Source organism: Tauraco erythrolophus, chromosome 6 (genome assembly GCF_009769465.1).
Source record: "Tauraco erythrolophus isolate bTauEry1 chromosome 6, bTauEry1.pri, whole genome shotgun sequence".
Taxonomy (NCBI): Eukaryota; Metazoa; Chordata; class Aves; order Musophagiformes; family Musophagidae; genus Tauraco; species Tauraco erythrolophus.
The window spans coordinates 18,218,190-18,244,174 of record NC_141470.1 but is presented as its reverse complement, the minus strand read 5'-3'; the positions used below and the strand labels follow the sequence as shown (position 1 = coordinate 18,244,174).

Genomic DNA, 25,985 nt, shown 5'->3' with positions numbered 1-25,985 from the left:
CAGCAATGGCTTGTGTGACCTCTGGTGATAAAGTACTTCATAGGCAACCATGCTCCCAGTCCTTGCCAGAAAGGAGATTTAAGACTCAAACAGCTAATGCTGAAAGAGGTTTCTATGAACCACCCCCAGAGCTCACCCTACGCTTAGCTTCTCAAAGTGAAACACTTGAGGGTTTTAGCTCATAGCTACTCCTGCTACAGCCGTAAGGTCTCTTGATCAGTAGTAACCAAACTAAATATTTACTTACAGGTAAATGACCTTTTCTTCTTGTATTTACATGAGCTTCTTTTATCAAGTACGATAACGTATTTGAAAAGATGATGAGGAATTAAAAAGAAGAGCCTAGATGTTTTGAAGAACTACTCAGGTCTCTTCTGTGCAAGCTGTGTGATATCGACCCAGGACATTCAGCAGAAATAAAGAGTACAGACAATTTGAATCAAAATTAAATACTGGCAAAATTAACTGGGATACAAAAAACAGCCTGGCTGATATCAATTATTTATACTACAAACAGAAGTATAGGGGCCCAGGTTCAGGAGAATAATACGCTAACTCTAAGCATGAACTAGAGCTGTTTTGAGATCACTAGAAACGAAACACAGGATGCATTTAAACAACTTCGTGAACAGCGATGGTCTGGGTACAACACTTAGGTGCTTTCCTGTGTCCAGTCAGAAGGATCAATGAATGAATATCATCAGAACAACAATGACTAGAACTAAAGTTTTATCTAACACTGAGAGCTCCACACAGAGAGAACTGCTCTGATATGACCTCTATGCTGAACTGAAAAGTACCAAATTTATACTTGGTTTATGTGAGAATGCCATCTTCCCATCATTTCCAGCATCATCACATACTTTACTGACCTTCTTCAAAGCCATCGCGGAAGGAGCCAGACCGGCTCATTGTTCTGCTTTTCTCATCCAGGGACATTGAGCTGTTCCTGAAGCGCGTATCACTATAGGGGTCATAAGGACCATCCGCATTGGAAAGGCTGTGGGTCCGTAGCATGGTTGGATTTGACAGGCTCATCTGGGCTGCAGTGGTTGGGCTTGCTATAAAGTGAAGAATAAACACCAGTTTATTGGTGCAACCACAAATTTTCATACCTAGCTCTTGTGCCACTACCAAAAACCTTTTTTTTCTTCTTTAAGACACAAATTTTTCATGTCATCCTCTCCAGGCTTCATTATTTTTCTAAATTCAATGAATTCAAATAAAAGGTATGCAAATCAAACTAGTGAATAACTCAAGTAAATAAGGTCATTTCAAATACTGGGTGATATGTCTATGCTTCTACAGACAAGCTCAGTCAACTCACTGGCACCTTATAGGTATGAATTAATTAATCCTTGTTTAATTTGGAACAGTCCTTCCTCAAAAAGGACTAAAATGCCTAAAGGAATTTAAAAGAGTACTTTCCCTATATAGAACAGGTCTTATGAACTATCTCCTTCAAAGGCTTCAGGTTGCAGAAAATGACATTTTTCTATGTATGTAAGTCACAAATTTTAAGAGCTTTAGTTTCCCAATAGTTGTATATTTCAGAATTGTTTCTTTCCACTATGTAGTCCTAAGAATTATAAAATACCAATTTTGCCTCAAAAGCCAAGGCTCACCCAGCCACTGTTCAGAGTACAAACTGTCTACTCCAGTTTCACATTTATTTGAAGAACTTTTGTGCTAAAATTATACCTGTTATTTACTAAGAACTAGTTTATTTGTGGAAAAAAAAGAGAAGAACAAAATTGCTGTTCAACTGGCAGGTTCCTCTTGGAGTACTGTCATTGCCTATTTCTATATACATCATCAACTGATACAGGCTATTGCAGAAGTTATAATAATTCAATTTAAAAGTGCTCAACTTTCATATCAACATTTGTTATTAAACGCCGTGGTTTCTCTTGACTCCAATATCTCCAAGCTCTTCTCTTAAGAACACAGAAAAATATTTTCTTTTTTTTTTTTTTTTTGTGGTCAGATAGCTCTTAAAGCTTATTAATGTAATAATCTTCAATATTGCCCACAAAGAGTTAACCTTCTGGGTTAACTGGCCTGAGACTACACACTTTTTTTCTTTTTTTGACCATTAAGGTACTTTCGTGCACTTTCATGACAGTTTGTTAGCTGCTGGCAATGTAATTACACTGTGTGTATGTATATTCAGCTGAAGTTTTGTTAAGTGTCGGTTTGTTTAAAGCTGTTTATTTAATCTGGTTCTTTTCAGTGCACTCAAAGAAAGGCTCTAAAATGTCACTGCTGCAACTCAAAACTGCACTAGAAGTAACTGACAGGGTAAGCTGCTGCAAATTCACACAATAAGTTTGTAAGTAAAGGCTCAACACTTTTGCAAATTATTTCTCATTCTATAAAAGAGGGAGGGGCTTCTGAAAGACAAGAAGAAACAGAAAACGTCTGTTTGACACAGTGCTTTCCAAACGTCACTTAACTTAAAGATAATACATATACTGTTGGGATTGATTTACATACCTCAACGAATTGCAAAGGCAACTAAGTAATATTTAATCAGCACACCAGACACGAGCACTACTACAACTTTAAATTAGGTTATTTTGACTGCTGATATGGTCAGTTTGCAATGCTTTATGGATCCTGTCAAGCAACTTCTATTGTTTCTTCATTTAAAAAGTGTTTACTTTAATCAATGCAACCAAATGAAGGAATGGCATTTTTTCTGACTTAAAATTACTATTTCAGACTGAGCTTTGTGCAATTTTCCAACAAACCACTTGAAAAATACACACAAAGATGAAATATCTTAAACTGATGAGACTGGTACACATAGCAATATGCTTGGATTTTAAGGCAATATTACTAAACAGGTAGGCAACAAGCAGTATTTTCGAAGTTACTGCAATTATGCCACCTTTGGGCATACGAGATAATAATGCTAATTAGTCACACTCATTTCAGTGAAAGTGCTTCCTGAGGTTGAAATGCGGGGCTTGGAGCTGCTGAGAGAAAATTACATTGTGTAATACACTATTTTCAAGACACACAATGTAGTCCTACGATTATCCAAACAGATAACTATTCACCAAGCTGTGAGAAGTTAAATCTAGTTCCGGAGGGGGATGTTATGCTGGATCCAGATGAAAATGGAGAATTGCCAGCAGTGTCCTGAAGTCCTCCTGCTGAATGGGATCGCAGCCATTCTTTTGCATCTTCTTGATTACGGAGTTGAGAGGATGGAGCATACCTGCAAAAACAATTTTTTCAAAATGAACTTTAACATTTATGTAAAATTAAAAAAAAAAAGACCCACCATGAAATGTCACATGACTTGGGGAGGCAGAGAACGAAAGAAAGATGAAAGAACTCTCATATGAAATTTAAGGATTTAAATGATATAAACCCAATGCGATTCTCAATTAAGGAGCTGTTCTAATCTGTTCCTGTTTCATTCCACCTCTGCCTGGGAAAAAAAACCCCAAAACTCCTTTCTTATGGCTTCAGTAGTAAGCAAACTAGTAATGAACAAAAAGCTACATATAGAAGTTGTGCACTGTAGCACTGAAGAATAAAACATAGTGTGTGTATGACTGAAAAATAAATCTGTAATTTGGAAATCCTTTTCTTTCCTTAAGTTATGTCAAAATTCTATCACTATTTTAATATTTTGGTGCGTCGCTAAGCTTAGCTGGCTTTTTGTCATATTATAACCAAATTCAAGTCAACAAAGCCATTATCAGATTTTTAAACAAGTTGTGACCCAATAACTCATTTTCTAGAGACATTAATATAAAGGAGGTGTATCCCATTTAGGTCCAAACTAATAGCATTAAATCATCATAAAGGAGACTATGTTTAGCCTTTTCTGAAGGCAAAGAAAACAGTGGAAACGTTGTCTATGCCAACATCAACAAAACACATGCTGGCGTCAGCTTAAGCAAAGTTTTAAATCTACTTCTGTATGTGCCTTAAAAATAGCTACGTCACCAGAGGTGTTATGTGAAATACGTGATAGGGTACAGGTATCAACAGAAACAGCATCATGGAAACACTGGTCTGCTGATGGATTTCAGTGTCTGTCTTATGCTATGCCATCTGCTTTTAAGAAATATTCATGAGTTACCAGCTCTCCTTCCAAAAACTAAACACCTGGAGCCTGTTATTACTCGATATTATCTATTTAATTAATTAGATTCCCTCTAGCTAAATACTCTACAGTGAGATATCACTTATTAAGACTATTTTAAATCAATGTGAACTCTACAATAATTAACATTGCAAAAACTCAAACTACTTTCAAAAAGTACGTTCATTCTTCTGCTTATGCCTCAACATTTAAGCAACAGCCCCTGACTAGTTGCATCTCTGAAACTTCACATGTGTATCAGTTTATTAAGAAAGGGGCTTTAAACAGTCATTTTACTTTAACACACTAAGGATTTTTTTTTCAGCATTAATACCTACCTCTTCAGCATTCAAATGTTTCAGTCTTAAAAGACAGTCTTTTAGAGACGTACTTGAGAACCACAGAAACATTTTTAAAGAAAATGCCATTTTAAGAAAGGCTTTTAGCACTCAGCTTCATGGGACAAAGCTGCTATGAAGAATGTGTACAGCACAGAACAAATTGCAGCTGCAATTTCAAGGGATCAAACTCATTGATCCTAGAAGCTGCATTAAGCAATTCTGAAGCGGCAATTTTGTAAATTGTCTAAGATATCTTATGTAAATTCTGTAACATTTAAAGCATGTAATTAATAAATCTAATTACTATCTTGCTAGAACTGCTTGTATCAATGGAAAAGTCTTTTTTTCTGCAGTTTTGTTATGTTATAAAAGTCTTAACCTTACAGATATACAAAATGTATTAGCAGACGATTGCCAAAGTTTGTTTGGGGATTATTTTGTGCTTTGCTAGAAGAGTAGAAGTTATCTCTATAAGCCCTACGTATTTAGGTATTCTGAAGCATTTTTTTTTTTTAAATGAATGTATCCAATCTCATCTCAAAAGGTTTGGCATGATATCAAAATTTTTTTCTATCTGTATATCAACACCAAGGTTCCCAGGGGGTGAAAATGACTTCAAGTCGTTCCATGTAATAGCCACAGAAGCTGCAAAATTATTGTTTTCAAGTCAAGCCCAGTGATGGTTTATGAGATGCTTTTCAGCAATTCAGCCAGCAAAAGCCACAGTTCTTGCTCAAGCAGAGAAGCCACTGGATGAAAAAAAGCACAGTGGTCAATGGCCTTCTTGGAGGATTACAGAAAGAAAGAGAAAGAGAGAAAGAAAGGAACAATACTGTTGCCACCTGTTGCAAACTGCGAGGAGGACCACCACCACCAGCCACAACAGAAACACAAAGCAAACTCCAAAGCCACAACAAAAGCCGTTAAACCGTGTGGAAACACCAATACCTGAGTCCCTTCTTAGGCAAAGTGTTCCTATCAAGATGTGGGTCGCTGCAGAAAAGTTAAAAGAAAAGAACTTCAGAGAAGAACAAAAGGGAAGGAATAAGATCAGGACGACGTACAAACATCTGCATCACCTTTTCAGAGGAAAAGGTGCTGGGACCTTCCTACAGAAACATGCAGAAACCTCCTTACCCAGGTGTGGATTTGCACAAACATGCATCTGGTACCATGCCAATGAACCTCATCTGTTCACAACGTGGTTTTTCCTAGCCACAATGAACAAAAATGGCTCTTTAAACGTCAAATAGATGTTTAAAAATATGCTTTTCAGCAGGCGGGAGGCAGATTATTTGTGAAAATTGATGAGAATCTTCCAGTCCAAACCACCTTCCCCTCATTTCTTTCAGCAGACACCATTTAGGGAACTCAGCTAATTACTGTTACGTAGCTGCAATGTATAAGTAGTAAAAGCATTGAACTCAGACTGTTCAACTTTTCAAATCTTAGTTTAAATTCCATTAGCAAAGTAAAATGAATCTATTAGCCATCCAAAACCCAAATCCAATTTATGTTTATGTTTTTACAACTGATGAACTTGTAACTGAGCAGTCTTTTAATTTGCTTTTAAAGAAAATATCCATGTGCTTAAATGAATGAATTTAACGGCAATTCTTATAGCGTGGGAGTGATTAAAATTACAGTGGTGAGTAAAAGTGAGCTAGAATGTTTAGATTCGAGTCATCTTTTCCCAACTTTAGCATTCGTCTTTACAAGGACGGATATACCCAAGTCTCTGCAAAACGCTCACGAGCCAAACTGCAAGAAAAGACTGACGACACTGAAGGACACAGGGACGTCACGACAAAAAGGACAGGCCTGAAAGGCAGTGGGAAAAGCAGCATGCCAAAGGAATGCTGAAATGCTAGTGAGAGTTTAGATTGGTAAAAAAAAAAAGAGGGCAAGATTTTCCAATTGCCTTTGGCAAAGAAATGAGGAAAAAACCAAAACAAAATACCCCACAAACCAAATGACGTTCCCAGTAACAAGAGCAACGCCAGAAACCATGCCAACTCTGCCCTATGCCATTCTCCGGATTGATTTAGGTAAACAGATGGTGTGTTTGAGGGGACTCTCACTGGCATGTCTTTGTGTCACTTCACACCTGAACGATGAACACAGCAGAGGACTCGACTGAGCACAGTCTGTCACAAAACAATTTGCTTCACCGAGATGGGCAACAAAACCTACAGCCTTGTGCGTACTCCTGTCCTGAGACAGCATTACCTGTCCTGTCTCCTGGGCAAAGTATTTCGGCAGAATTTGGGGCTAGCAGCAGGGGAAGAAAGAGGGCTAGAAGAATCAGTCCAACAAGACAGAAAACAAGAGAAGGAATATTAGAATGAAAAGAGGAGAGAACAGAAAGGACTTATAATAAAACACAAACAGAAACCCAAACAGTCAGAACATTACATTCAGCGGTAATTTTCTCCATTGAGATGCAACGACAAAAATTTTGCTACCTGACTACATAATGACACGTTAGGATAGAGCTGATTTCCAACGCTTGCAGGGGTACTACTGCCTTCTACAAAAGGTCACTCGGAGAGCACGCACTGCAAGGCAGTCTGGTTTATCCTGATGCCAGCTCAATGTGCCATTAATTAAGCTCTGATGCTAAAAAAAGGAGTCCTGTTCCCTTCTCTCTACTCAGTCTGTTCCCAGCTCCTGCTCTGTGTCCACATAGATACCAATGAATCTCATCATGTAAGGAGCTGGGAACTGATCTGTCTGAAATACAATCCAGGTGATCATTTTGCAGTTGCATCCGTCTCCCAGTTGGGTTCACTAAGCATTCACACGAATGCCTGTATCAAAACATTGTAGGGAGCAGCTGGAGATGGGACAGTGCAGCAGGAGAGTCAGAGAAGTGATTAAATGACTGAAGAGGCAGGGACTTCTCTTTTCAGATGACCTCCAGTTCAAAAGCTTACCAAATTTAATTAACAAGTTTAACAAGAAACAGTTGGCTTGTAAAGTCAAAATGATAATAAGGATGGAGGTTTTTTTGAATATCACTATCAGATCAACTAACCCAAGATCTTTGGAAGGATAATACATGATGTAAAATTGAAATATTAGGTCTAACATGGTAGCAAGAAAAGTTGTCACATTGGCTACCACAGCAAATTAAAAACCTCACCTGAACCCATCCTCTTGCTTTGAACTGGGCTCCTTGCCTGGAATGGCTTCTTTCTATGCTCTAGCATATACCATTCAGTATTATCTTGCAAGAAGCACAGCTTGATTTGCATGTGCAGTGTCAGCTACTGCTGCCAGGACTTCATTCACATTTGAGATACATAGAAGCCTAATGTAAATGAAACAAAAAACCTACTAACCTTTCAGATAACGTAGTCTTAACGCTGTTGGTTCGGACAAAGGGAGTCAGAGAATCATCTTTAGAGGCTGGAATCAAACCAGTGGAGGAGTTATGGCTCAGCCCACCTCCACTGCTCAGAGAGATATCGATGGATTCACAGCTGGTATGGAGACTGCTGACGGACTGATATCCAATGCCATCCTTGCTAACAGCAGAAGAGCTACTTGCGTTGGTACCCCACGTTAAACTGTTGGAAGGAGCCGAATGTGCTGAACTGGGACTAGAAGCTAATGGAGATTGGTTCATATCTGTGTTTTTACTATACAGAGGACTGCTGCCCCCACTGCTCAGCACACCACTGCCAGATGGTGAATCAAGGTTACCCTGCTGGTTCATAGTAGCGTGAGGATTGGAGATGACCATTGAATTTTTCATGTTTTCAGCTGTTGTGATGGGAACTTGTTTACTAGGCTTGCCACCAAAAAGTCTGTTAAAAAGAGACAATATGAAAAATACATAAAATGGAATATTAAATGCAAGGGTATTTTATATCTAGACCACATATCATCTTAACCTCAGAAAACCAACATTAAGTAAATGATCCTAGACTAGACATACATAACTATAAATTTATGAATCTCCTTGTGTTCACACCATCTTTAATAAAGTCCAGAGATAATTACGATAATTTCAAATCTATCTTAGGTGTTTCTTCTCTGAATCATCAAGTAATACTTTCACAAAGCTAAAATACAGCCATATTGTCTTCTGCTCCTTAAGGAAAAAGGATATTGGAGAAACATTGCATTGATTAACCTGAAACCAGTAATATTAGAGGCTGAAAGCTTTCCATCCAGGTAAATTCTGTGCACATTACTGAATGCTCTGCTCAGACACAGTATTTGCTAGAATGTAATAGCAAAAATATTTCTTGATATCAAATGTAGGTTTGTCTCATTTCAGGAGCCAAGCTGGCTGGAAACTATTTTTTTGGAGTGTAGAATATGATTTTTACCTGCTTTGGCACCTAGAACTGGCTCAGTGCCGGAACTAGTGCAAAGGAGGGGATCTAAAAACGTGGTTGGAAGAGGATGACTGCAACATCACCAGTTTGCATCACTGTGACACAATTGCACTGCCAATGAAGAAGAGACTTCAGTTCCCTCAGTAGCAGTCAATGGGAAAAGTTGTCAAGAAGTGCCGAAGTGTCTTATAATTAAACATGCTTAAGACCAGATTATCAATCATTCCAAAACTGATCTTCAAAATCGTGAGTGTAGCTTTTGACTCAAGCCTCAAACATCCTCCACAAAACATTGCTTCTCTTCCTGTTACTTATCCTGTAACTGCCTTTGGAACCTTAGCCTTCCTCACACATACCTACATGGATTTGTTTTCTTCTTATCAACAGTGTGGAGTATCAGGAATGACATCTTTCGAAGCTGGTGTTTATCAGGCTGTAGTCCTCAGAATAGAGCACTACAGCACTTCTATACAAGAGCTCCTAAAGACTTATGGGTGGGCACGCACCAAGCAGAACTTTCTCTGCTTTTCAGTATGCCCGGGTTGTCTGTACAACACATGCAGACTAAGTCACTTTGTCCAACACTTCCCAGAAATGCAGGCTGTGTAATACAGCTGGGCACCCTACAGCACACGTGCATTAAGTCCAGCGATGCCCAGAAGCATGGTACTTAGTGCACAGGTTCTACCTGCAGCTCCATTGTACCTGTGCAAGATGCCTGGAACACATCTCGACTGTATTGTTGCTGTTGCATACTTGTCACAAAGCACCTGGACAACACTGTTGGATCAGGCTAAAACACCAGTCTACATCTGTCTCATAATCCAGCACCACTCTGTGCCACGATCCTCTCAGCATCTGATTTAGACAGAAACCCTCAAACCAGCACAGATCTGGCAAATTTGGTTCACCTGTACACTACACCTCACCGATTAGTAGATGTTGATCTAGACAAATCCATCTGAATGATAAAACCCATTCCTACAGGGATTTAGAGACATTTAGAGTCTAGGTTTTATTTACAGTTAACATTATTAGAGCGAGTATGAAGAAAAATGTCAAACCACACTGCAATAATATATAATCTTCAGCAGCAATAGCAGCTTAGGGTATTCCTGCTCCTATGCTGTTGCATACCACCTCTTCAGCTGTACTGGGGGAACTGTACTCTTAGACAAAGGATCCTAGAGCTTAAAAAATCCCCAACCACCCACACAACAGTTTTACAAGCTGTTTTTAAGCCACACAGTCTTCCACAAACTGTTTCACAGCACCTCTACTACAACTGTTTGTGCACTGCGGCACAAACAGAAACACATTGCTGCTAAAGACAGAGTCTGGTCGAACCACAACCTCATAACAAACGCCTTCAAACGAGGAAGCGGTCTGGAGAGCATTCCTTTCAGTTCAGAGCAAATCCAACCCAGCAAGACAGTCACATCAATACACAGATTAACTTTGGAAGGACATGCCCTACAAGGAAGGACATCTGTTTACTCCTATCCACTATTATTGACAAGAGACTTGACGTATCTGAGCTGGCTCTTGAATCATGTATGTCTCTCATTAACAGAAAAGCAGTGTATTATATACTGCAAAACATGAAGGTCCAATTTAATAATAAAATGTATCAAGATACACGATAGTTTCACTTAAGGGATGTGTTGGATACATAATACCGGAGCTAAAGGGAATACTGAGAAGAGAGACAGGGATGGCCCTAATCGTAGAATTATGGAAATTCACTGTTTATGACAGCACACAAGTTACATATGTTCGCAGACTGACAGGTAAATCTATATCATTACAAAGGTATAGATTGTAATCTATTGGATAATATTAAAAAATTACCGGGCCAAAGGAAATAAGCAAAAAATGTGTGCAACTCATCTCAACTGACCATGAAAATTAAGCTCAAAATCTTCTTAATGGTCATTCTAGAAATTAGTAATAAACTGACAAGGCCCAATTCAACGCTGACGCATTTCAAAACATGACTGTTTAGACAGTCTGGTGAAAATTCAAGAGTGAAATTGTAAATAAAACGAGGGAATAGCTAAATCAAGCCTCAGTGTCTCCTCTTTGAAGTTGCATGTATTTCTAATATAATATTTCAATTACATGGCTAAAAACATGGCTTTCTAGTAATAATAATAAAAAAAATTCAAATCAAATTTCAAGATTAGTGTGCCTGAGGCTTGCAACACTGAAATTCCATGTTTCTCATGAGGTGTGCTATAGAAACGAAAGGTATATTGGAGTTTTTCTTTTTAAGTAGTCATCGATGAAAATTAAATGTTCTAAAGGACATGGCTTATCTAATGGTAACTAGGAAAAAAACAAAGGAAGTATCTTGAATTATCCTCACATAGGCTTTTCAAATAAAACCACCCGTCCAAAAAAGAAACACTTTACAACTCTACAGCGTCAGCCTAAGCTGCCATCACAACAGCCATTCTGCTTGCACTGGTGCTTCAGATGGAATGTGGCTTTCTCACATCACTGGAAGCAGGATGATGCAGCATAACTGTATGGGTATTATGGGCGTCAAGACAAAATGAAATGCAAAACACCGCAACTTGAAACACACAAGCTACTCAATGTCAAATTAAATTGAAAAAGAATATTCACGGAACCTTTTACCAATATCAAGGCTTTGATGCACACTGCATCAAAAAATTAACTCCTGACCACTTCAATGTTAATGTTAACATAATGCATGGGGTAGTGGTGGAGAAATACAAGACAGGTAAGATTTTTTGTTTAAAAAAATATTATTAAAATAAGAAAATTCAACCTAGCTCAGACGGTTACTTTAGTCAGGGTTCTTCTATACAGTCGAATAACCTGATGAGTCTCACATCACACTGGCCTAATCCATACAACTGAAGGATTGGTTTGGGTTAGCCATGTGAATCTACGTATGGAGGGTCAAATTATGCTGCTGTCATCATGAAATCCTGAAATAACTCTCCTGTTGTCAATTTATAATTTGATCCAACACTGGAGTATTTCCAGTCTTGTTACACGTACATCGGTGCAAGAACTCTTCAGTAACCTCCAGGTAAGCAAACTCTTATTCCTGTGGTATCTGCATGGATAAAGCCTTTAGGTGTGATTTTTGTAACCAAGAGACTTGTATCACAATTGCCAAACTTCCTGTCAGATAGGGTTTTTTTTTCCCAAATGTGAAATTTTTGCTGCTGTCGCATGACATACTGTACATTTACAACACTGGCCAACCTGTTTATGTGAAATTAAACATAAATACAAAGACCTTAATGTAGGACACTGAATACTAAGTGCTCCACAAAACACAGCCAGGCCTGGCTCGAAGAGTCCTGGTCATTCAGCTCCGACTAACATCATCGCACAATCAAGGAATGTGTTGCCTACCTGCGCAAAGTGGGAGAGGCCACATCGGGGTACTTGGCTCCTTGCTGGTGAGTACTTTGAGCTCCGCTACAAGCAGTCTGTGATGCAGGGTTCACTTTAACAGAATTACATGAGGCCACGCTTTCGTTGTCAGACGAAATCCCTTTCTCTTTATCAGTCTGATTGACTAATCCTGGCAGAGAGTTCCCAAGGATTACCTTGGCAGGCTCTCTCATTTTAGGGACGGGCAACCCGGCTGACTTGCTGCTTATGTTGGAGTCTATGCTACTTGTGCTAGATCTATTCCCAGCTCCACTTCTGCTACTGGATTTACTGGGACGGGGTAAACTACGATATTGAAGATTAGTTCGGGCACTAAGTGCTAAGTAGCCATCATCCTGGTTCTGTGAGCCATCAACACTAGTCTTCCGACCAGTGGTCCTACCCATGAGTCCAGATGACTTTGGGATTTTTCCCAGGGTAGCCGATCTACTGGTGATAGTTGCCCCACTGGCAGTGATTATAGTCATGCTACGGCTGACCCGCTCTGTTTCTTAAATCCAAATGTATTAGCATTAGCAGCAGTTGTTCTAGAGTTACTTGTGGGAAGCTTTTTGGATTCATCACCACTGCTGCGTCCTGCATCTGATGGGGAACGTTTAACATGTCCAGCTTTAGGAGATAGTCTACCCTTTCTGATACCTTGGCGTCATCAGTTTTCCCTACAAAAATAGAAAAAGAATTCTAATATTTAATGACTTGAAAACAACAAGCAAATGATGAAACTCAAAGCAGCATGAAAAGCAAAAGCGTGTTAGCCACTAGAGTGTGGTTAAAAATTATGATCTAGTCTGCACTCAACTTACATGCCACTCTAGTGAGTTATACATGCAGATTTGCCAGAGAAAGTATGTGGTGTGTTTGCCCTTGAGAATATGAAAGCAGAACAGTCTTATGTAATAGTGACAGATAAGAAAAAAAAGGTTTCCCTCTGTAGCTGCCACAGATCCATCCTTTTTTATCATTAGACAGAAGTAGTGTTAGGCCATTAGCATAATTTTCCTGAAAGACATTGTTCAAGAAAGCATCTAACTTCAACTTTTTCATGTACAATTGCGTACAAACAAGAGGGGAAGTATTAACTTATATTACTTGATTGTGGAAATTCAATCCGTTTTCATTCAAACATCTGCTAAAATCACTAATGTATTATAAGAAAATCAAGAACTATATATTGTTTAGTATAAATTAACATGCTGGTTTAGTATGGGGAGAGAAAAAAAAAATCATAGAATCATAGAATCGTTAGGGTTGGAAGGGACCTTCAAAGGTCATCTAGTCCAACCCAAATCTCCTCAACCACACATACTGTATGTTCTTAAAGTTAACTGTGTCTTCAAAAGCTGAAATTATATTATTTATTCTTCATATGGCAATACTGTGTCCAATAAATAGCTTGGCTTAAGGCTAGAGTTGTCATGAAAACAACTTTCTCGGCGTACTAATCCAAATACATGTTTCAAATCAACAGAAATAGAAATGTGGACATACGAGATGCTGCATAGGTTAAAACAATACCTAAAAATAAAGACAGCATTACCTGAAGTTCAGGTTCTGCCTCTGGAAAGTATTTAAACTGTTTTCATACCCAACACACTTTCTGACTTGTTTATATCTTACACCTTTTCTCACCTGTTCCAGGTGTCTTTAATGTGCCTGAGGTGGTTGAAGGTTTAGTCCTTGGTGTGGTAATGCCAACCTGAGCTGACATGCCCCGTCGCCAGGAGCCCGTCTGCGAAATAACAGTGTTCTTCCTACCAGAAGTGCTTTTATCAGATTCATCTGACACATCAGAGGGATTCCGCCTCCATTTGGATCCTGGCTCCATTTTTATGCCGCTATCGGATCCTCCGTCTGATTTCTTGACTTCATCACCGGACCACAAGGAATTCCTCTCAACCTGGGAATGCTTTTCTGCATCAGTCTAGGACAGATAAGGAATTGTAATACAACCTTCAGAGCAAGCCTTTCTTTTAAGAAGCTTCATAAACAAGAACTGTCAAACTGATTAATAAACTCGGCAGTCATCTCTAAGTACCAACAGACATAACATGCCTTTGAGAAAGAAATGCGACAGCAAGAAACGAATTCCAGCAATGACTTTTTTTTTTTTAATACACTAGGGAAAAAAAAATAATACAAGAAATGTACAATCATGTCCCTTAGAACGAAGACAGAAAAAAAAAAAAAGCAAAAAAAAAAAGCACACTTGATTTATAAAGGACATATTCAGCTCCATGACATTTATAATCCTCCATCTCAAATTTCTGACGAACCCTTTACTGCAATGCCAAAAACTATTTCAAACCTGTGCAGCCAGCTTTCCTTTGTTCTTGCAGCTTCCTATCTCTTGTCTGGCAATCTGATCTCCAGAGCATAAGGAGGCAGCTTTTGGAACAGATTTGAAGACATGGAATGCTGCTCATTCTAATCTAACATATTAGAAGGACACCCAAGAACTGAAGAAAAATGAATCGCCAACAACTTTATAACAGTACTCAAGTCTGACTTAAATATTTAAATGACATCAGTTTTTAACTTACATTCAGCTCTTACAAACTGTTTTTCCTTATTCTTTGCACAGACTGATTCCGCTGCCAGTCTTCTATGGAGAATTTGCAAAGACCAACGTCAAATAGAGAATTTTTTTTTTTAGCGAGCCTTTGCCCAATTCTCAGAAACACTTAAATTACATCTATTACCCTACATATGTAATATATGCCCCATACATTAGCATTTTTCTATTGCTAATGATTCCTCTTGCAGAATTCTGCCTCTCCTGTCAAATGCTGCTGATTCATTTGTGCAAACTTTGTTACACCACAGCCGACGGCGTTGTGATCAGGCACAAATGATAAACGTCCACATTTGACACTGATTCAGACAAAAAAAGAAATTAATCGTTGAAGTGTTCTCCAATCATCATAATACCGTGAGATTCTTTCAACTCAACACTTGATCATGAAGCTCTCAAGTATGAGCTGGTGAATTTTGGTAAGATACTGAGTGCCATCTCTCCCCTGCAGCCTCAGGAGAAGATGAATGTGCTCAGCACTGTGCAGTAGTTGAATGGCAATATCACTTCATAGGAAATTATTTTAAATATCCCAAAGCATTACAGAGCCCACAACTTTATTCCCTTTGTATAATCAGAAAAGTACAGCACAGGAAAGAACACACTACCATTTACCATGGTTTCAGCAAAATGCTGTATTATATTTTTAAGTTTCTAAAGTATGTTTCAAGTTTATGACTTTTCTTTTCTTACCAGATCACACTATTAATATTAAAGAATCTAGGGGGTTGTAGTTTAATTTCCTCTGCTTTTTAGTGTAATTACTTTTTTTTTTTAAAAAAAAAAGCCTGAAAAACTAGTCTAAGCGATCAGTATGTGAAAGCTGACACCACACATCATAATGGTCTTTCTTCAGTCACGTGGAACGGCTAGGGCCTGGGCTATTTATCTGTATATTGAGGCACTAGACTAATAAGCACTTGCTGAATTATAGATTTGGATATCTTTTTCTGGTTGTATTTCCCTCGTGCTATGCAAATGTCATTTCCTCACCTCTCCATTCAAAGAGAGCAACTCAGCATAGACTTGAATAACATTGCTTTCTAACTTACCTCTTTCTGCACAGCTGCAAGGTTTGGGGATGGTTACCTATTTATGACCATCGGTAGGTGTGTAAGAAATTCAGTGTTACTGTTTCTATGTCCTGTGTTTCTTTACAATCCTCATTTCACGCAAATGTCTCCTATGTTTACAGATCTCAGAAGAGAGCGCAGCAAGAAGTAACAAATAACCAACAAAACCACCTCAACATCATCCCTCACATGTTCTCATTAGTATCTTCTTCAAGTACCTTGTCTGGAATTATGGATTGACACTGTTAGTGTTCAAGAGCAAGAAATACACCAACTTGCTAGTAAAAGGTTTTTTTCTAGTTTCAGTTGATTATGAAATATTCCTGTACCTTCTATTTCTCCTCCTTTACATCTGTAAGAATAGTACAGTCTCAACAGAGAGAATGGCATTACAAGAAGTCCTCTCTCTTTGCTCTCTTCCATTTCATTCCACTACTACACCCACAGCCCATCTTTTTTCCGTAGCCTTTGAAATGCTGCATATCTACCCTTCAGGCCTCTGGCCAGAGATGTTTCTGTTTAATGGTAAACACTGAGAAACAACACAGAAACATGACTAAAGAATCCAAACCAAAACTCAGTGAAACCTGGCTTCGGGATTGCAGCTGAAACTCCACCCGCCTGAAAGGCCTGGAGTGGGTGAAAGTGGAATATTGTCTGCTGGAGGTCAGGGCCAAGACATCATGAGCACGAGCTGGGAGTGAAGCTGCCATCCGACTGAGCTGGGAGCAGCGGTAACCACCAGGATTTATCAACTTATTCCTACAGTTTTGTAAATCTATTCACAAAGCTGTGATGAGACCAAACCCATCTTTGCTCCAATGAAACCCAGGAGTTGTCTTTATCCAACAGCTTAAGATGCTGCTGTTTTCTATGTAAAGGAATTGTTTCCTTTCCATTCTTCTGATCTTTTTAGCATTACATGAACAAGTTTATTACTTGATCTCTTCCATCTTATTTCAGTTAAATAAGTTATTTTCAAATTTCCACCGGGTCTTAATTTCTCCTTAAATATGTGCATGACATGACCTTAAAGGCATACTATATGCAGTGCTGTGATAAAAGGTAAGTTATTTAAGTCTGTGCAGTATAAGGGAACAATATTAGGTCCCAAAAGTGGTACAGGTACATTAAGTGATGTGGCACTTGACATAATCAGAGCAAGACATGGGAACAAGGTAAGGCAAATTCTGATTCCCATCACTAGCTTGTTCAGTACCAACTTGAGAACAAGCCCCCGCAAAAAGGGGCTACAACTATGAATGTCTATGAAGATGGAGTTAATATCACAGAATCATAGGATGGTTTGGGATGGAAGAGACCTTAAAGATCATCTAGTTCTAAACTCCATGGCATCTTCCACTAGACCAGGTTGCTCAAAGCCTTATCCAACCTGGCCTTGAACACTTCAGGGGACGGGCATCCACTTCTCTGGGCAATCCGTTCCAGTGCTTCACCACTCTCAGAGTGCAGAATTTCATCCTTATATTTAATGTCAATCTACCCTCTTTAAATTGAAATCAACCGCCTCTTGTCCTATCAATACACGCCCTTGCAAAAATATCATGTTTAAGTCCTGCTTCTCAAACATGGAGAAACTACAGCTTCTAGAGTATGGGGTACTCAGCAGCTCTGAAAATCAATTTCTTAGCAGAGACTTTTTTTTTCCTACTGCAAGCATGTCTTCTTCCTTTGCAGAGATGATTCTGCGTAAGTTACTGATTTATCGGCAGACACTGACATGTTAGGGCTCTCACTTTTTGATGTTGCTGTGTTATTTGTCTGGACTCCCGCTTGCACACGTATTAGCTTCAAGCTCACTCTTTAATTATCTGAAATCCAACTTCTGTACCACCTCAAAAAGAAGCGGCAGAATCACAGCAGCTTAAAGTTAAGCGCTACTGTTTAGGAGAACCAAAGCAGTGGATACTCTGAGAAGAAAAGTCCATGTGCCTCTGCACATGTCGGCCAGTCCTTTGTGCTCAGGACATAGGGAAATGCAAACCTGGGCACAGGCCATCGTACTCCAGGTAAGACAGAAAAGGCACATACGTAGTATTCGCTGTTTCACGGACCTGTTAGGACTACTTTGGGCAGCAAAAAAATCAACTCTACAAGCTACGCATGGTTCCATCACTCCAAGCTATTTTCATTCTCTTGGATGACAAGATTAAGATATTCTGTTCAAATGAAAACAAGGTATTTTATGGACAGTAATTTGCAGATAATGGTAATACCTAGAATAAATATTGTCAGCCATGAAAACTGAGGGGAGAAGCAGGTCAGAGGCACAAATAAAAAAACTGCAACATAACTTGTACGTCTTAGCTCCTGGCTTCCTCTTCTACGTCTTAGCTCCTGGCTTCCTCTTCTAACAACTAGGTTCTACTGTCTGTATGTACAAGCTTCAGCTGCTTTTCTCCTAGTGTATGTCTGCACTGTCTTGGATGTTTTAAGACTTGTGGAGGAGGAAGAAGAGTTCGTCAACAAAGATTTTGATCTCTCAGAGGTGCTTCCAAGAATCTGATCCATCAGAAGATAGAAGTCAAATGAATTTCTATTTTTTTTCCTCAGGTTAATGTTTAGTCACATCTCCCTTCTTCCTTTTTTACCAATAGTATTACAATGTTTAGACAGTAACAATTGTCAAAAAATACTTCTAGTTGGTCTACGTTACTGTCTCTGTTACATACTGAAAAGCACACTTCATAGATCTTAACTCCTCTCAACTTGTATGGGACGTGTGTTAGCAGTTTTGAGCGCACATGCAATCGCTGATACATCACCAGAGGCTAACTGGAAATCTTTAATGTAGGCTCAAATATGCACTTCGTGGCAAGGGAACAAAGAGTAATATATGTTCACACTCAGTCCTGTAGGCAAAGTAACACTTCACAGCAACCACACGTCTACGTGAAAACTGATATTAAAAACTGATTTAGGGCCCAGTCATGAAAAGGACCAGAGAAGAAGAAAAGAGGAAAGAAACAGAGGAGAAGATCATGCCTACATCCCTGCCCTCTACCTGCTACAATGCCAAGTCACTGCATCCTGGTTGCTCTGACACACAACACCCGAGGTCCCTCGAGCAGGTGGGTGGACAAAGAACAAAGCTAGACTTCTTTGCCCTGCACTTTTCCAATTAAATTTCTACACAAATGGGAAAAAAGTAGTTTATGTTACTGCATATCTCTGTATTATGCAGTCTAATTGATGAATGAAAAACTGACGGATACCTTCACTTGTTTTACCCTCTTTGGATGTGCAGTGTCTGAGCACAAAACGTACGCACATGCTACCGATGGATGTAAAATTTATCCTCCTATGAAATGCTGCCAAAAACAGAGAGCCTGCAGTAACATGCAGCCCTGGAAGTTTAAAATACCGATTTCATTTGCCTAGCACGCTTTACATTTCCGATGGAAGAGTGAATAATCTTTAAACCTTCATGTTAACTTAATTAAATTCTATTTTTTATGAAAAACATAACACCTTTTCTAGCGCTAAAACAAAACGCAAAATATCCCATCTACTGATGCATGTTTTCTGTCCAGCAGTGCTGCTAGGAAGGCAGAAACCCATTTGTTGCCACACTACCGCAGCAGAGATGCCACGGATTCCACGCATAGAGGAAATATTTGTAAATGCCACGTATGATAAGGCGGTTAGTATTGCTTGATGTTGCTTTTCAGTGATCTCATCTGTAGTGAAGGCTGGCTGTGTGTTCAAGTTCACCCAACTAAAACAATTATACCTATTGCACAGAGAAAATAATGAATATGAATGTTACTTGTCTAAACCTGAAATCGTTACCTGTGCATCTAAGTTTTTGCGGGAGGAGGCAGGTGTGTTGGCGTAGGAGCTGATAGAGGAGCTAGTGTTAATGTCATCAGTACTGAGGTTATCTATGGTGTCACTGATCCCACTGCTGACAGAGCTGCTGTCATCCCAGCTGGAGAAAAAGCACAGCAAAGGTAGAAAACAAGGGTCAAAAGACAAACATCATTCAAAAGGAAAAGTATTATTTCTACAAGCCGTATCCTAATTGCGGCTGCCAAATGAAATGGTCTGCTCATTTTCCTAACTTATCTTCATTGCACTTCAAGTCTAAATCCAAGCAGTTCATTGACTATATGGTTGCCTCAAATCCTAACGTGTACCATCATTAAGCCAGGAGCATCAATGATACAACTCTTACTGACTCAACTTAAAGCCTGTATGAGGAAAGAAACTTTATGGTGACCCTCGGAAATTTATGCCAGCAGTCCCAGAGCAGGGGACGTTGTGGTAAGGTGGCATCTCTGAGTGGGCATAGCATGGACTTGCTCAGCCCAGAATGCAGAGGGATTACTTAAATGCAAGGAAAAAGTTCATTTTGAAGCAATCTTTTGTACCTGGTTGTTACACAGACCTGGGCAACAACCTGGATTACCATCAACAGCATCATTGGTCTCAGAAATTTTTAGTAATTGGAAGTTTAGTTGTTCAGATGGCACACAATCCTCCTGGGCTGTACCACACGTCCTTTTCAAGGAGATCTAGTAACAGGTTAATATTCAGGACTACCTTCTTTCAGTGTGTGATAGTTTCAACGTTTTCTAGTAAATGAGAAACACGTAACTGGAAGTTCAGGACACAGAAGGCACCAACAAAAAATGTCCACGTGAAATGTCCATGGACATGTCACATGCCTGAAGTGGTTTGAGTGTTAGGACAGAATCCAACCATCTAAAAGCCAAGCCAGATCCTTCAGTCTTAAAATACCCTTAAACATAAGCTGCTGAAGGAAGAGATTTATAAACTGGCTTACAGGTGCTCCATCTCCAAGAACAATAGAGCTGGATTGAAACACTGTCCTGTAAGTATCTCTGTGAAGACAATTCAGTCCACTGATGGAGAACTACCTCTGGAAATGCATAAATACATGTTTCATAGGTCATTTGCAAAAGCTAGCAGTAAGAACTCATCTCATAGCTATTCCCTAGCTGTTTATCACCACAGTCTCAATTTTGGGAGCTCCAGACACTTCTTCCCTATTGCATTTCTGTTTGCTCTAGAAACTTGTAACAAAGAGACAGCAGTTTTGATGGTACAGTGGAAGCCATTCACAAATTGATATACTGGATATTTAATATACAGATTTAAAAATGAATCGTATATTATGTAATTGAACTATGTAAGAAAGGCAATCTACATCTGGTGTCTTGAGTTTATTCATAGCTTCACGAGGGAGTTACTATATGCCTTACTATGTAACCTTCAGCAACCTTGAAATGAAAAGCATTCCATTTTTCTCACTTAGTGTTACAAACAGGCTACTGGATGGGTTTTAATGATGCTTTAAATATCGTTAATTGCTTTTTGCTTAATTGAATATTTTGTTCAGCCATATCTATACGTAAGGCCTTTCAGGGAACTGAGCACGGCAGCACAATGACTGAACCACATGAACAACAGCGGCCATGGGACACGCTCCTCTGCGTGCCTGCAGGAAGGGTTATTGCTGGCAGCCGCTCTTTGCTACCGCTTTGTTCCCAGTTACGGTCCTCATCAATCTGCCAGCACCCGCCGTTGGTGCCAGTTCTCGCAGTATCACTGCAGACAAGGCCAGCTGGGAAGCTCAGATCAACAGTTTCAGCAAGCCGGATTAATTCTGCCTTCAGGAAATCTGGGAGCACTCAGTCACGCTGCTCTGCTGGCAGGGGACAGGGATGGACCAGGGACAGGCACCGGGACCAACAGCTGACCCTGCTGCAGGCTCTCCTTCCTGGACACTTGAGGTGGTCCTTCATTTGATGTCCCTTCAACTTATAAAACACACTCCTGCCAGTTCTGATTCACTTCCAGGAGTGTCCCGGTTATGGGCGAGGCCCTAGCTTTGCAGAAAGATTTTGTCCAACGCTATTTGATAAATACACAGACATTCCAGCTCTCCCGATAGGAAAGAAATGCTGTAGTCTATAGTGCTGGCGGTGCTACAATTTAAAGAAAGATATAATTTTTTTTTTTCCCCCTAGACTTGCCTTCACCTGGATATTTTTAAAGAGGAATTGGCTGTAATACAAAATAGAAGCACATGTTAAAATAAAACTCCATAAACATTGTGAGATCCATTGAGTATGAGAAAGTCAGCCAGCCAGATTCAACACAAGTTTTATTTGCTATTTTCCAAAATCTTCCTCAGCACAACTGAATTAAAGATGTGCAAAGAAGGGGCGGGGGAGGGGATGTATCCTATTTTCTCCTTAATATCTAGTACGAAAAATTTAAAACTTGGAAAACTGAAAGACTTCTTCAAAGGATCTTTTTTTTTTTAGAGTAGGCAATTAAATATTACAATGTAAAACACTGAAAGTTATATTACTTTTAAATATCAGTTTTAAAAACTGAACTGATATTCACTCCATTTCAAAACCTATAATATAAAGCAATTAAAATTTCTAGATTTTATAAGCTTATAAAGTACAAAACAGTTATTAAAATAACTGCATACAAGAACATGCTCCTCATGTTCCAAAGTTTTGTGTAGCAACTAACATCTTTTATATTTCTGAACCTATAATAAAATCCTAATAATAACAATATCAGCAATGCCAATGTTTTCCATGTTTAACAGTTTAATTGCCTTCTTATGGAGATATGGCAATGCCCCCCTCCCCCCCAAAAAAAAAACCCAAACCAAACCAATAATGTTGTGTGTGACTCAGTTCTATCTTGCATGTACAGAAACATATATTTCCAACCATCTGCCATTCTTAAATTATCCCAGGCCCTCGTTCATCAGCATGTAAAGAATGTATCTAACGTTCATCATAAGCAGTTTACTGGCATCGACCAGTCCTGTTGGCTTCAGGCAAGCAATCGAAGGCATTATGGAAATATTTCAGTGCCCTTCTGAACTGGGACGTGTGCCTGAGGACAAAGGTAGAAACGTGCACCTGAACACATTGATGGTTGTAGCCTCCCTTTACGTATATCCTGGGCTTTAAGTCTTTTATGTTCTGATGGAAACCATGAACAACTCAACTCTGGTATTTTCAAGTTTACTAAATTCAAATAGATTAGCCATTCTGAGGTCTAAAAAGAATAGATATTTAGTATTTTGGCTGCCAGAAGCTAAGCAACACAGCTCTTGCAGGCATACTGAGGACACCAATCGATGATACTGAGGCACTTGGCTGTTCTGACAAGGTAGAACGCTGTGTCAGCTAAAACCAGACAGAATCACAGAATCGTTTGGATTGGAAGGGACCTTAAAGATCATCTAGTTCCAACCCCCTGCCATGTGCTGGGACATCTTCCACTAGATGAGGTTGCTCAGAGCCTCATCCCACCTGGCCTTGAACACCTCCAGGGATGGAGCATCTCAGGTTTAGGTTTGTTACACAAAAAAATCACTTCATCAGGAGGTTGGGAGGGCTCAGTCTCTAGTCAGAAAAACAACAGGATGTGAAAGAAGAAAAAGCCAACATCTTGAGAAATTTAAAATATATTTTAAAGTCTACGTAAACAATTCTTGATGGTCTCCTTTTGATTGATGCTATAGACGGCTCTAATACATGCTGCTTGTAGAATTCACCGAACTCTGTAAATTAGACATCCGTGCAAGTAACTTTCCAAGCATACAACACATACTGCTGAAAAGTAATGCAATTAAAGCACACATACTGTTTAATCTGCTGTCAATGATCCGTTACATAAAAGCCTTTCAGCCCAAGCAGTGCATCACACTGTATTTGGTGTAATATACAACAATACAGGACATGCTGCTCCATGTCTGTATGTGCACAGGGGTGAGGCTGCACCTTCTCGAGAGGATAGCATCTGATAACAAATTGAGGTATCTCTTTTTCATGTTGTTCTTGAAACAACCCCAAGCCCTCTACATAAATTAGTTCACTTTTACCTTGATTCAGTGCCTTAATGGTTAAAGTCAAAAGCAAGGAAGCGGAATGGAGAATCTAACAGCCCTCCTAATTATGGTGTTGTTGGCTCCCAGAGCCATGATAACATCTTTGTAATTTAGCTGGTGTAATTAATAATTTCTGATGTCAGCAAAAGTCTGCCCAACCGTAACCTGAAGCTGAAACGTTTGGGCTTTCCTTGCTCTATCTGATCAATCACCTGAAACTTGATTACTGAAAATTCAAAAAATAAAAAATAATTTAAAAAGCATATTATATAGGAAAATTATGCAACCATCCACTTAAAAAACCATCACTTAAAAACTCCCACAAAGTAGCCTCCTGCTCTCTATGAAACCACCACCCTGAGCACAGCTCCTCTCCCTCCGCATCTCCACCTGCTCGCCCTAATGCGACTCGCAATGTTGCTACTATAGATTGCCCACATCCAGCACCAGGTCAGCTACTCAAAGCTGCTTTTTGAAACAGGTTTGCAGACCAGTTAGGCTCAGACTTGCATTTTTTCCACAGTCTATCAGCACTTTTCCATCTTGCATAATCATCATCTACGGAATTGGCTCTTCTTTGGCAACTTGGACAGCCCAGGAAACCATCCTGCAATCCTCAGGTCAGCCCTCCCCCGACTGCAGAAATCTTCTCCCTTCGCAAGTCCAACGCAAAAGAGTTATTAAACCACTACTAAATAAACCTATTGTTAGAGGCTGAAAATCCACCCTTCTCTACGGATGGGTGTGGATTTTAACTGCTGGATTCTTCAGTCAAACCAAATTACAATGAGCTGCTGAAAAATACATTTGTCCAAGACAAGGCCTTGGGCTCTACAATATTTCAAGTGGAAACATGGTAATTACCCTCTTCTACCTAAAAATTTAACTATTTATGAGTTGATATGATAAACAAAAAAAACCCCACCCAAACAAGGTGTAAAATGATTGAAACTTCACAGCGTCTTCAAAGAATTAAAGGAAAAATAAAAAAGCCAGAAAAATGTAAATGTGCTATAAAGCTAGATACTAATACTGCAGTTTCCAGTGTTTCTTCTGGGATTCCTACAATACTGACATCACTGTGTCAGAAATCCAAAACCATACACAGACCCCTGCATGGTTTTCCCTTCAAAGTGTGATGAAAGGTGACAAATAACTTTGCAAAAGAATGGATGGCAATCTACTTCAAGAGAAGTGAATTTAATTAATGTATCTTACATGGTTATTAATCAACCTCCTCCTCCATGTCTTTGGTTATCCTCTCCTTATTACATCTCATTATAAGTAGTTTAAAATAAACTTTGGTTTCTAACCAAAAGTGGAGCCCAGGGACAGGACTGTCACCTTGAAACACCTTCGTAAAGCCAGACCATGAAAAGCGAAAAGTAAACCATGCAAAACGAATATAGACCATTTCCAGCTGTTCTTTCTGGAGCAGAATCTAATCCCTTTAATGACATTTTTGGTGCAGAGTTGAACTGCTGTAAGCATTCTGTAAGCGATTCAGACCGTTTTCATGTTTAATGACTATTCAGTTTACCACCAACAAGCTGAAATGCAGCTCTCTGTCAAGCTCTTGTTTAGAATTCATCCCAGTAAGGTTTCAGGATTTACATTTAAAATATCTATTTGTAAAAGAGAATAAATAACTCACAGAAGAAGAAAGTATCAATTAGTGTGGAAAAAGGTTGGGTAAGAAAAGATTTCTAGAAGCTAGAAAACTGCACATGCTCTTTCCATTTAATCTTTTTATATCAGTGCTAATAACCTTATAAAAATAACACTGAATTTTATTTTGTCCCTTAAAATCTGAGCAGGAATTTGACCAAGCCATTGTCAAAATCCAAGCGAACACAGCTGAGCGCACACACACAGTTGCTGCTAAACCCACTTGGTCTCAGGGAGTTTCCCCAATTGAAACACCCTAAGCTTCACCAGAGCATCTGACTTTTACCGAAACTCATCAGCTCCTGCTGTAAAGCAGGAATTCCAATGGCAACTTCCTCACCTGCACACATCTTGCTCAGAGACCCTTCAGCTGTCCCCTGTTTGGAGTCACTAAAGGTAGCAGCCAGCACAATTGGATTCAGTTGTAAAACACTTGACTGGTGGAACTGGTTTTCCTGGCCATTGTTCACTACAATGGTTCCTCTGGCATTGAATGGCCTCAGGGGAAGGTGAGAAACCAGGGCAAG

General features: G+C 39.3%; 1 protein-coding gene across 1 annotated transcript in view; it reads right to left on the bottom strand.

The window, feature by feature from the left end:
• NAV2 (neuron navigator 2) overlaps positions 1–25,985 on the bottom strand; it is a 240,549-nt gene that overhangs the window by 35,647 nt on the left and 178,917 nt on the right. Inside the window, 10 exon segments of the mRNA XM_086614125.1 lie at positions 873–1,061; positions 3,066–3,226; positions 5,395–5,439; positions 6,676–6,741; positions 7,791–8,258; positions 12,192–12,705; positions 12,708–12,866; positions 12,869–12,892; positions 13,863–14,154; positions 19,692–19,830. Of these exon segments, the coding sequence (XP_086470251.1) occupies positions 873–1,061; positions 3,066–3,226; positions 5,395–5,439; positions 6,676–6,741; positions 7,791–8,258; positions 12,192–12,705; positions 12,708–12,866; positions 12,869–12,892; positions 13,863–14,154; positions 19,692–19,830 (2,057 nt within the window).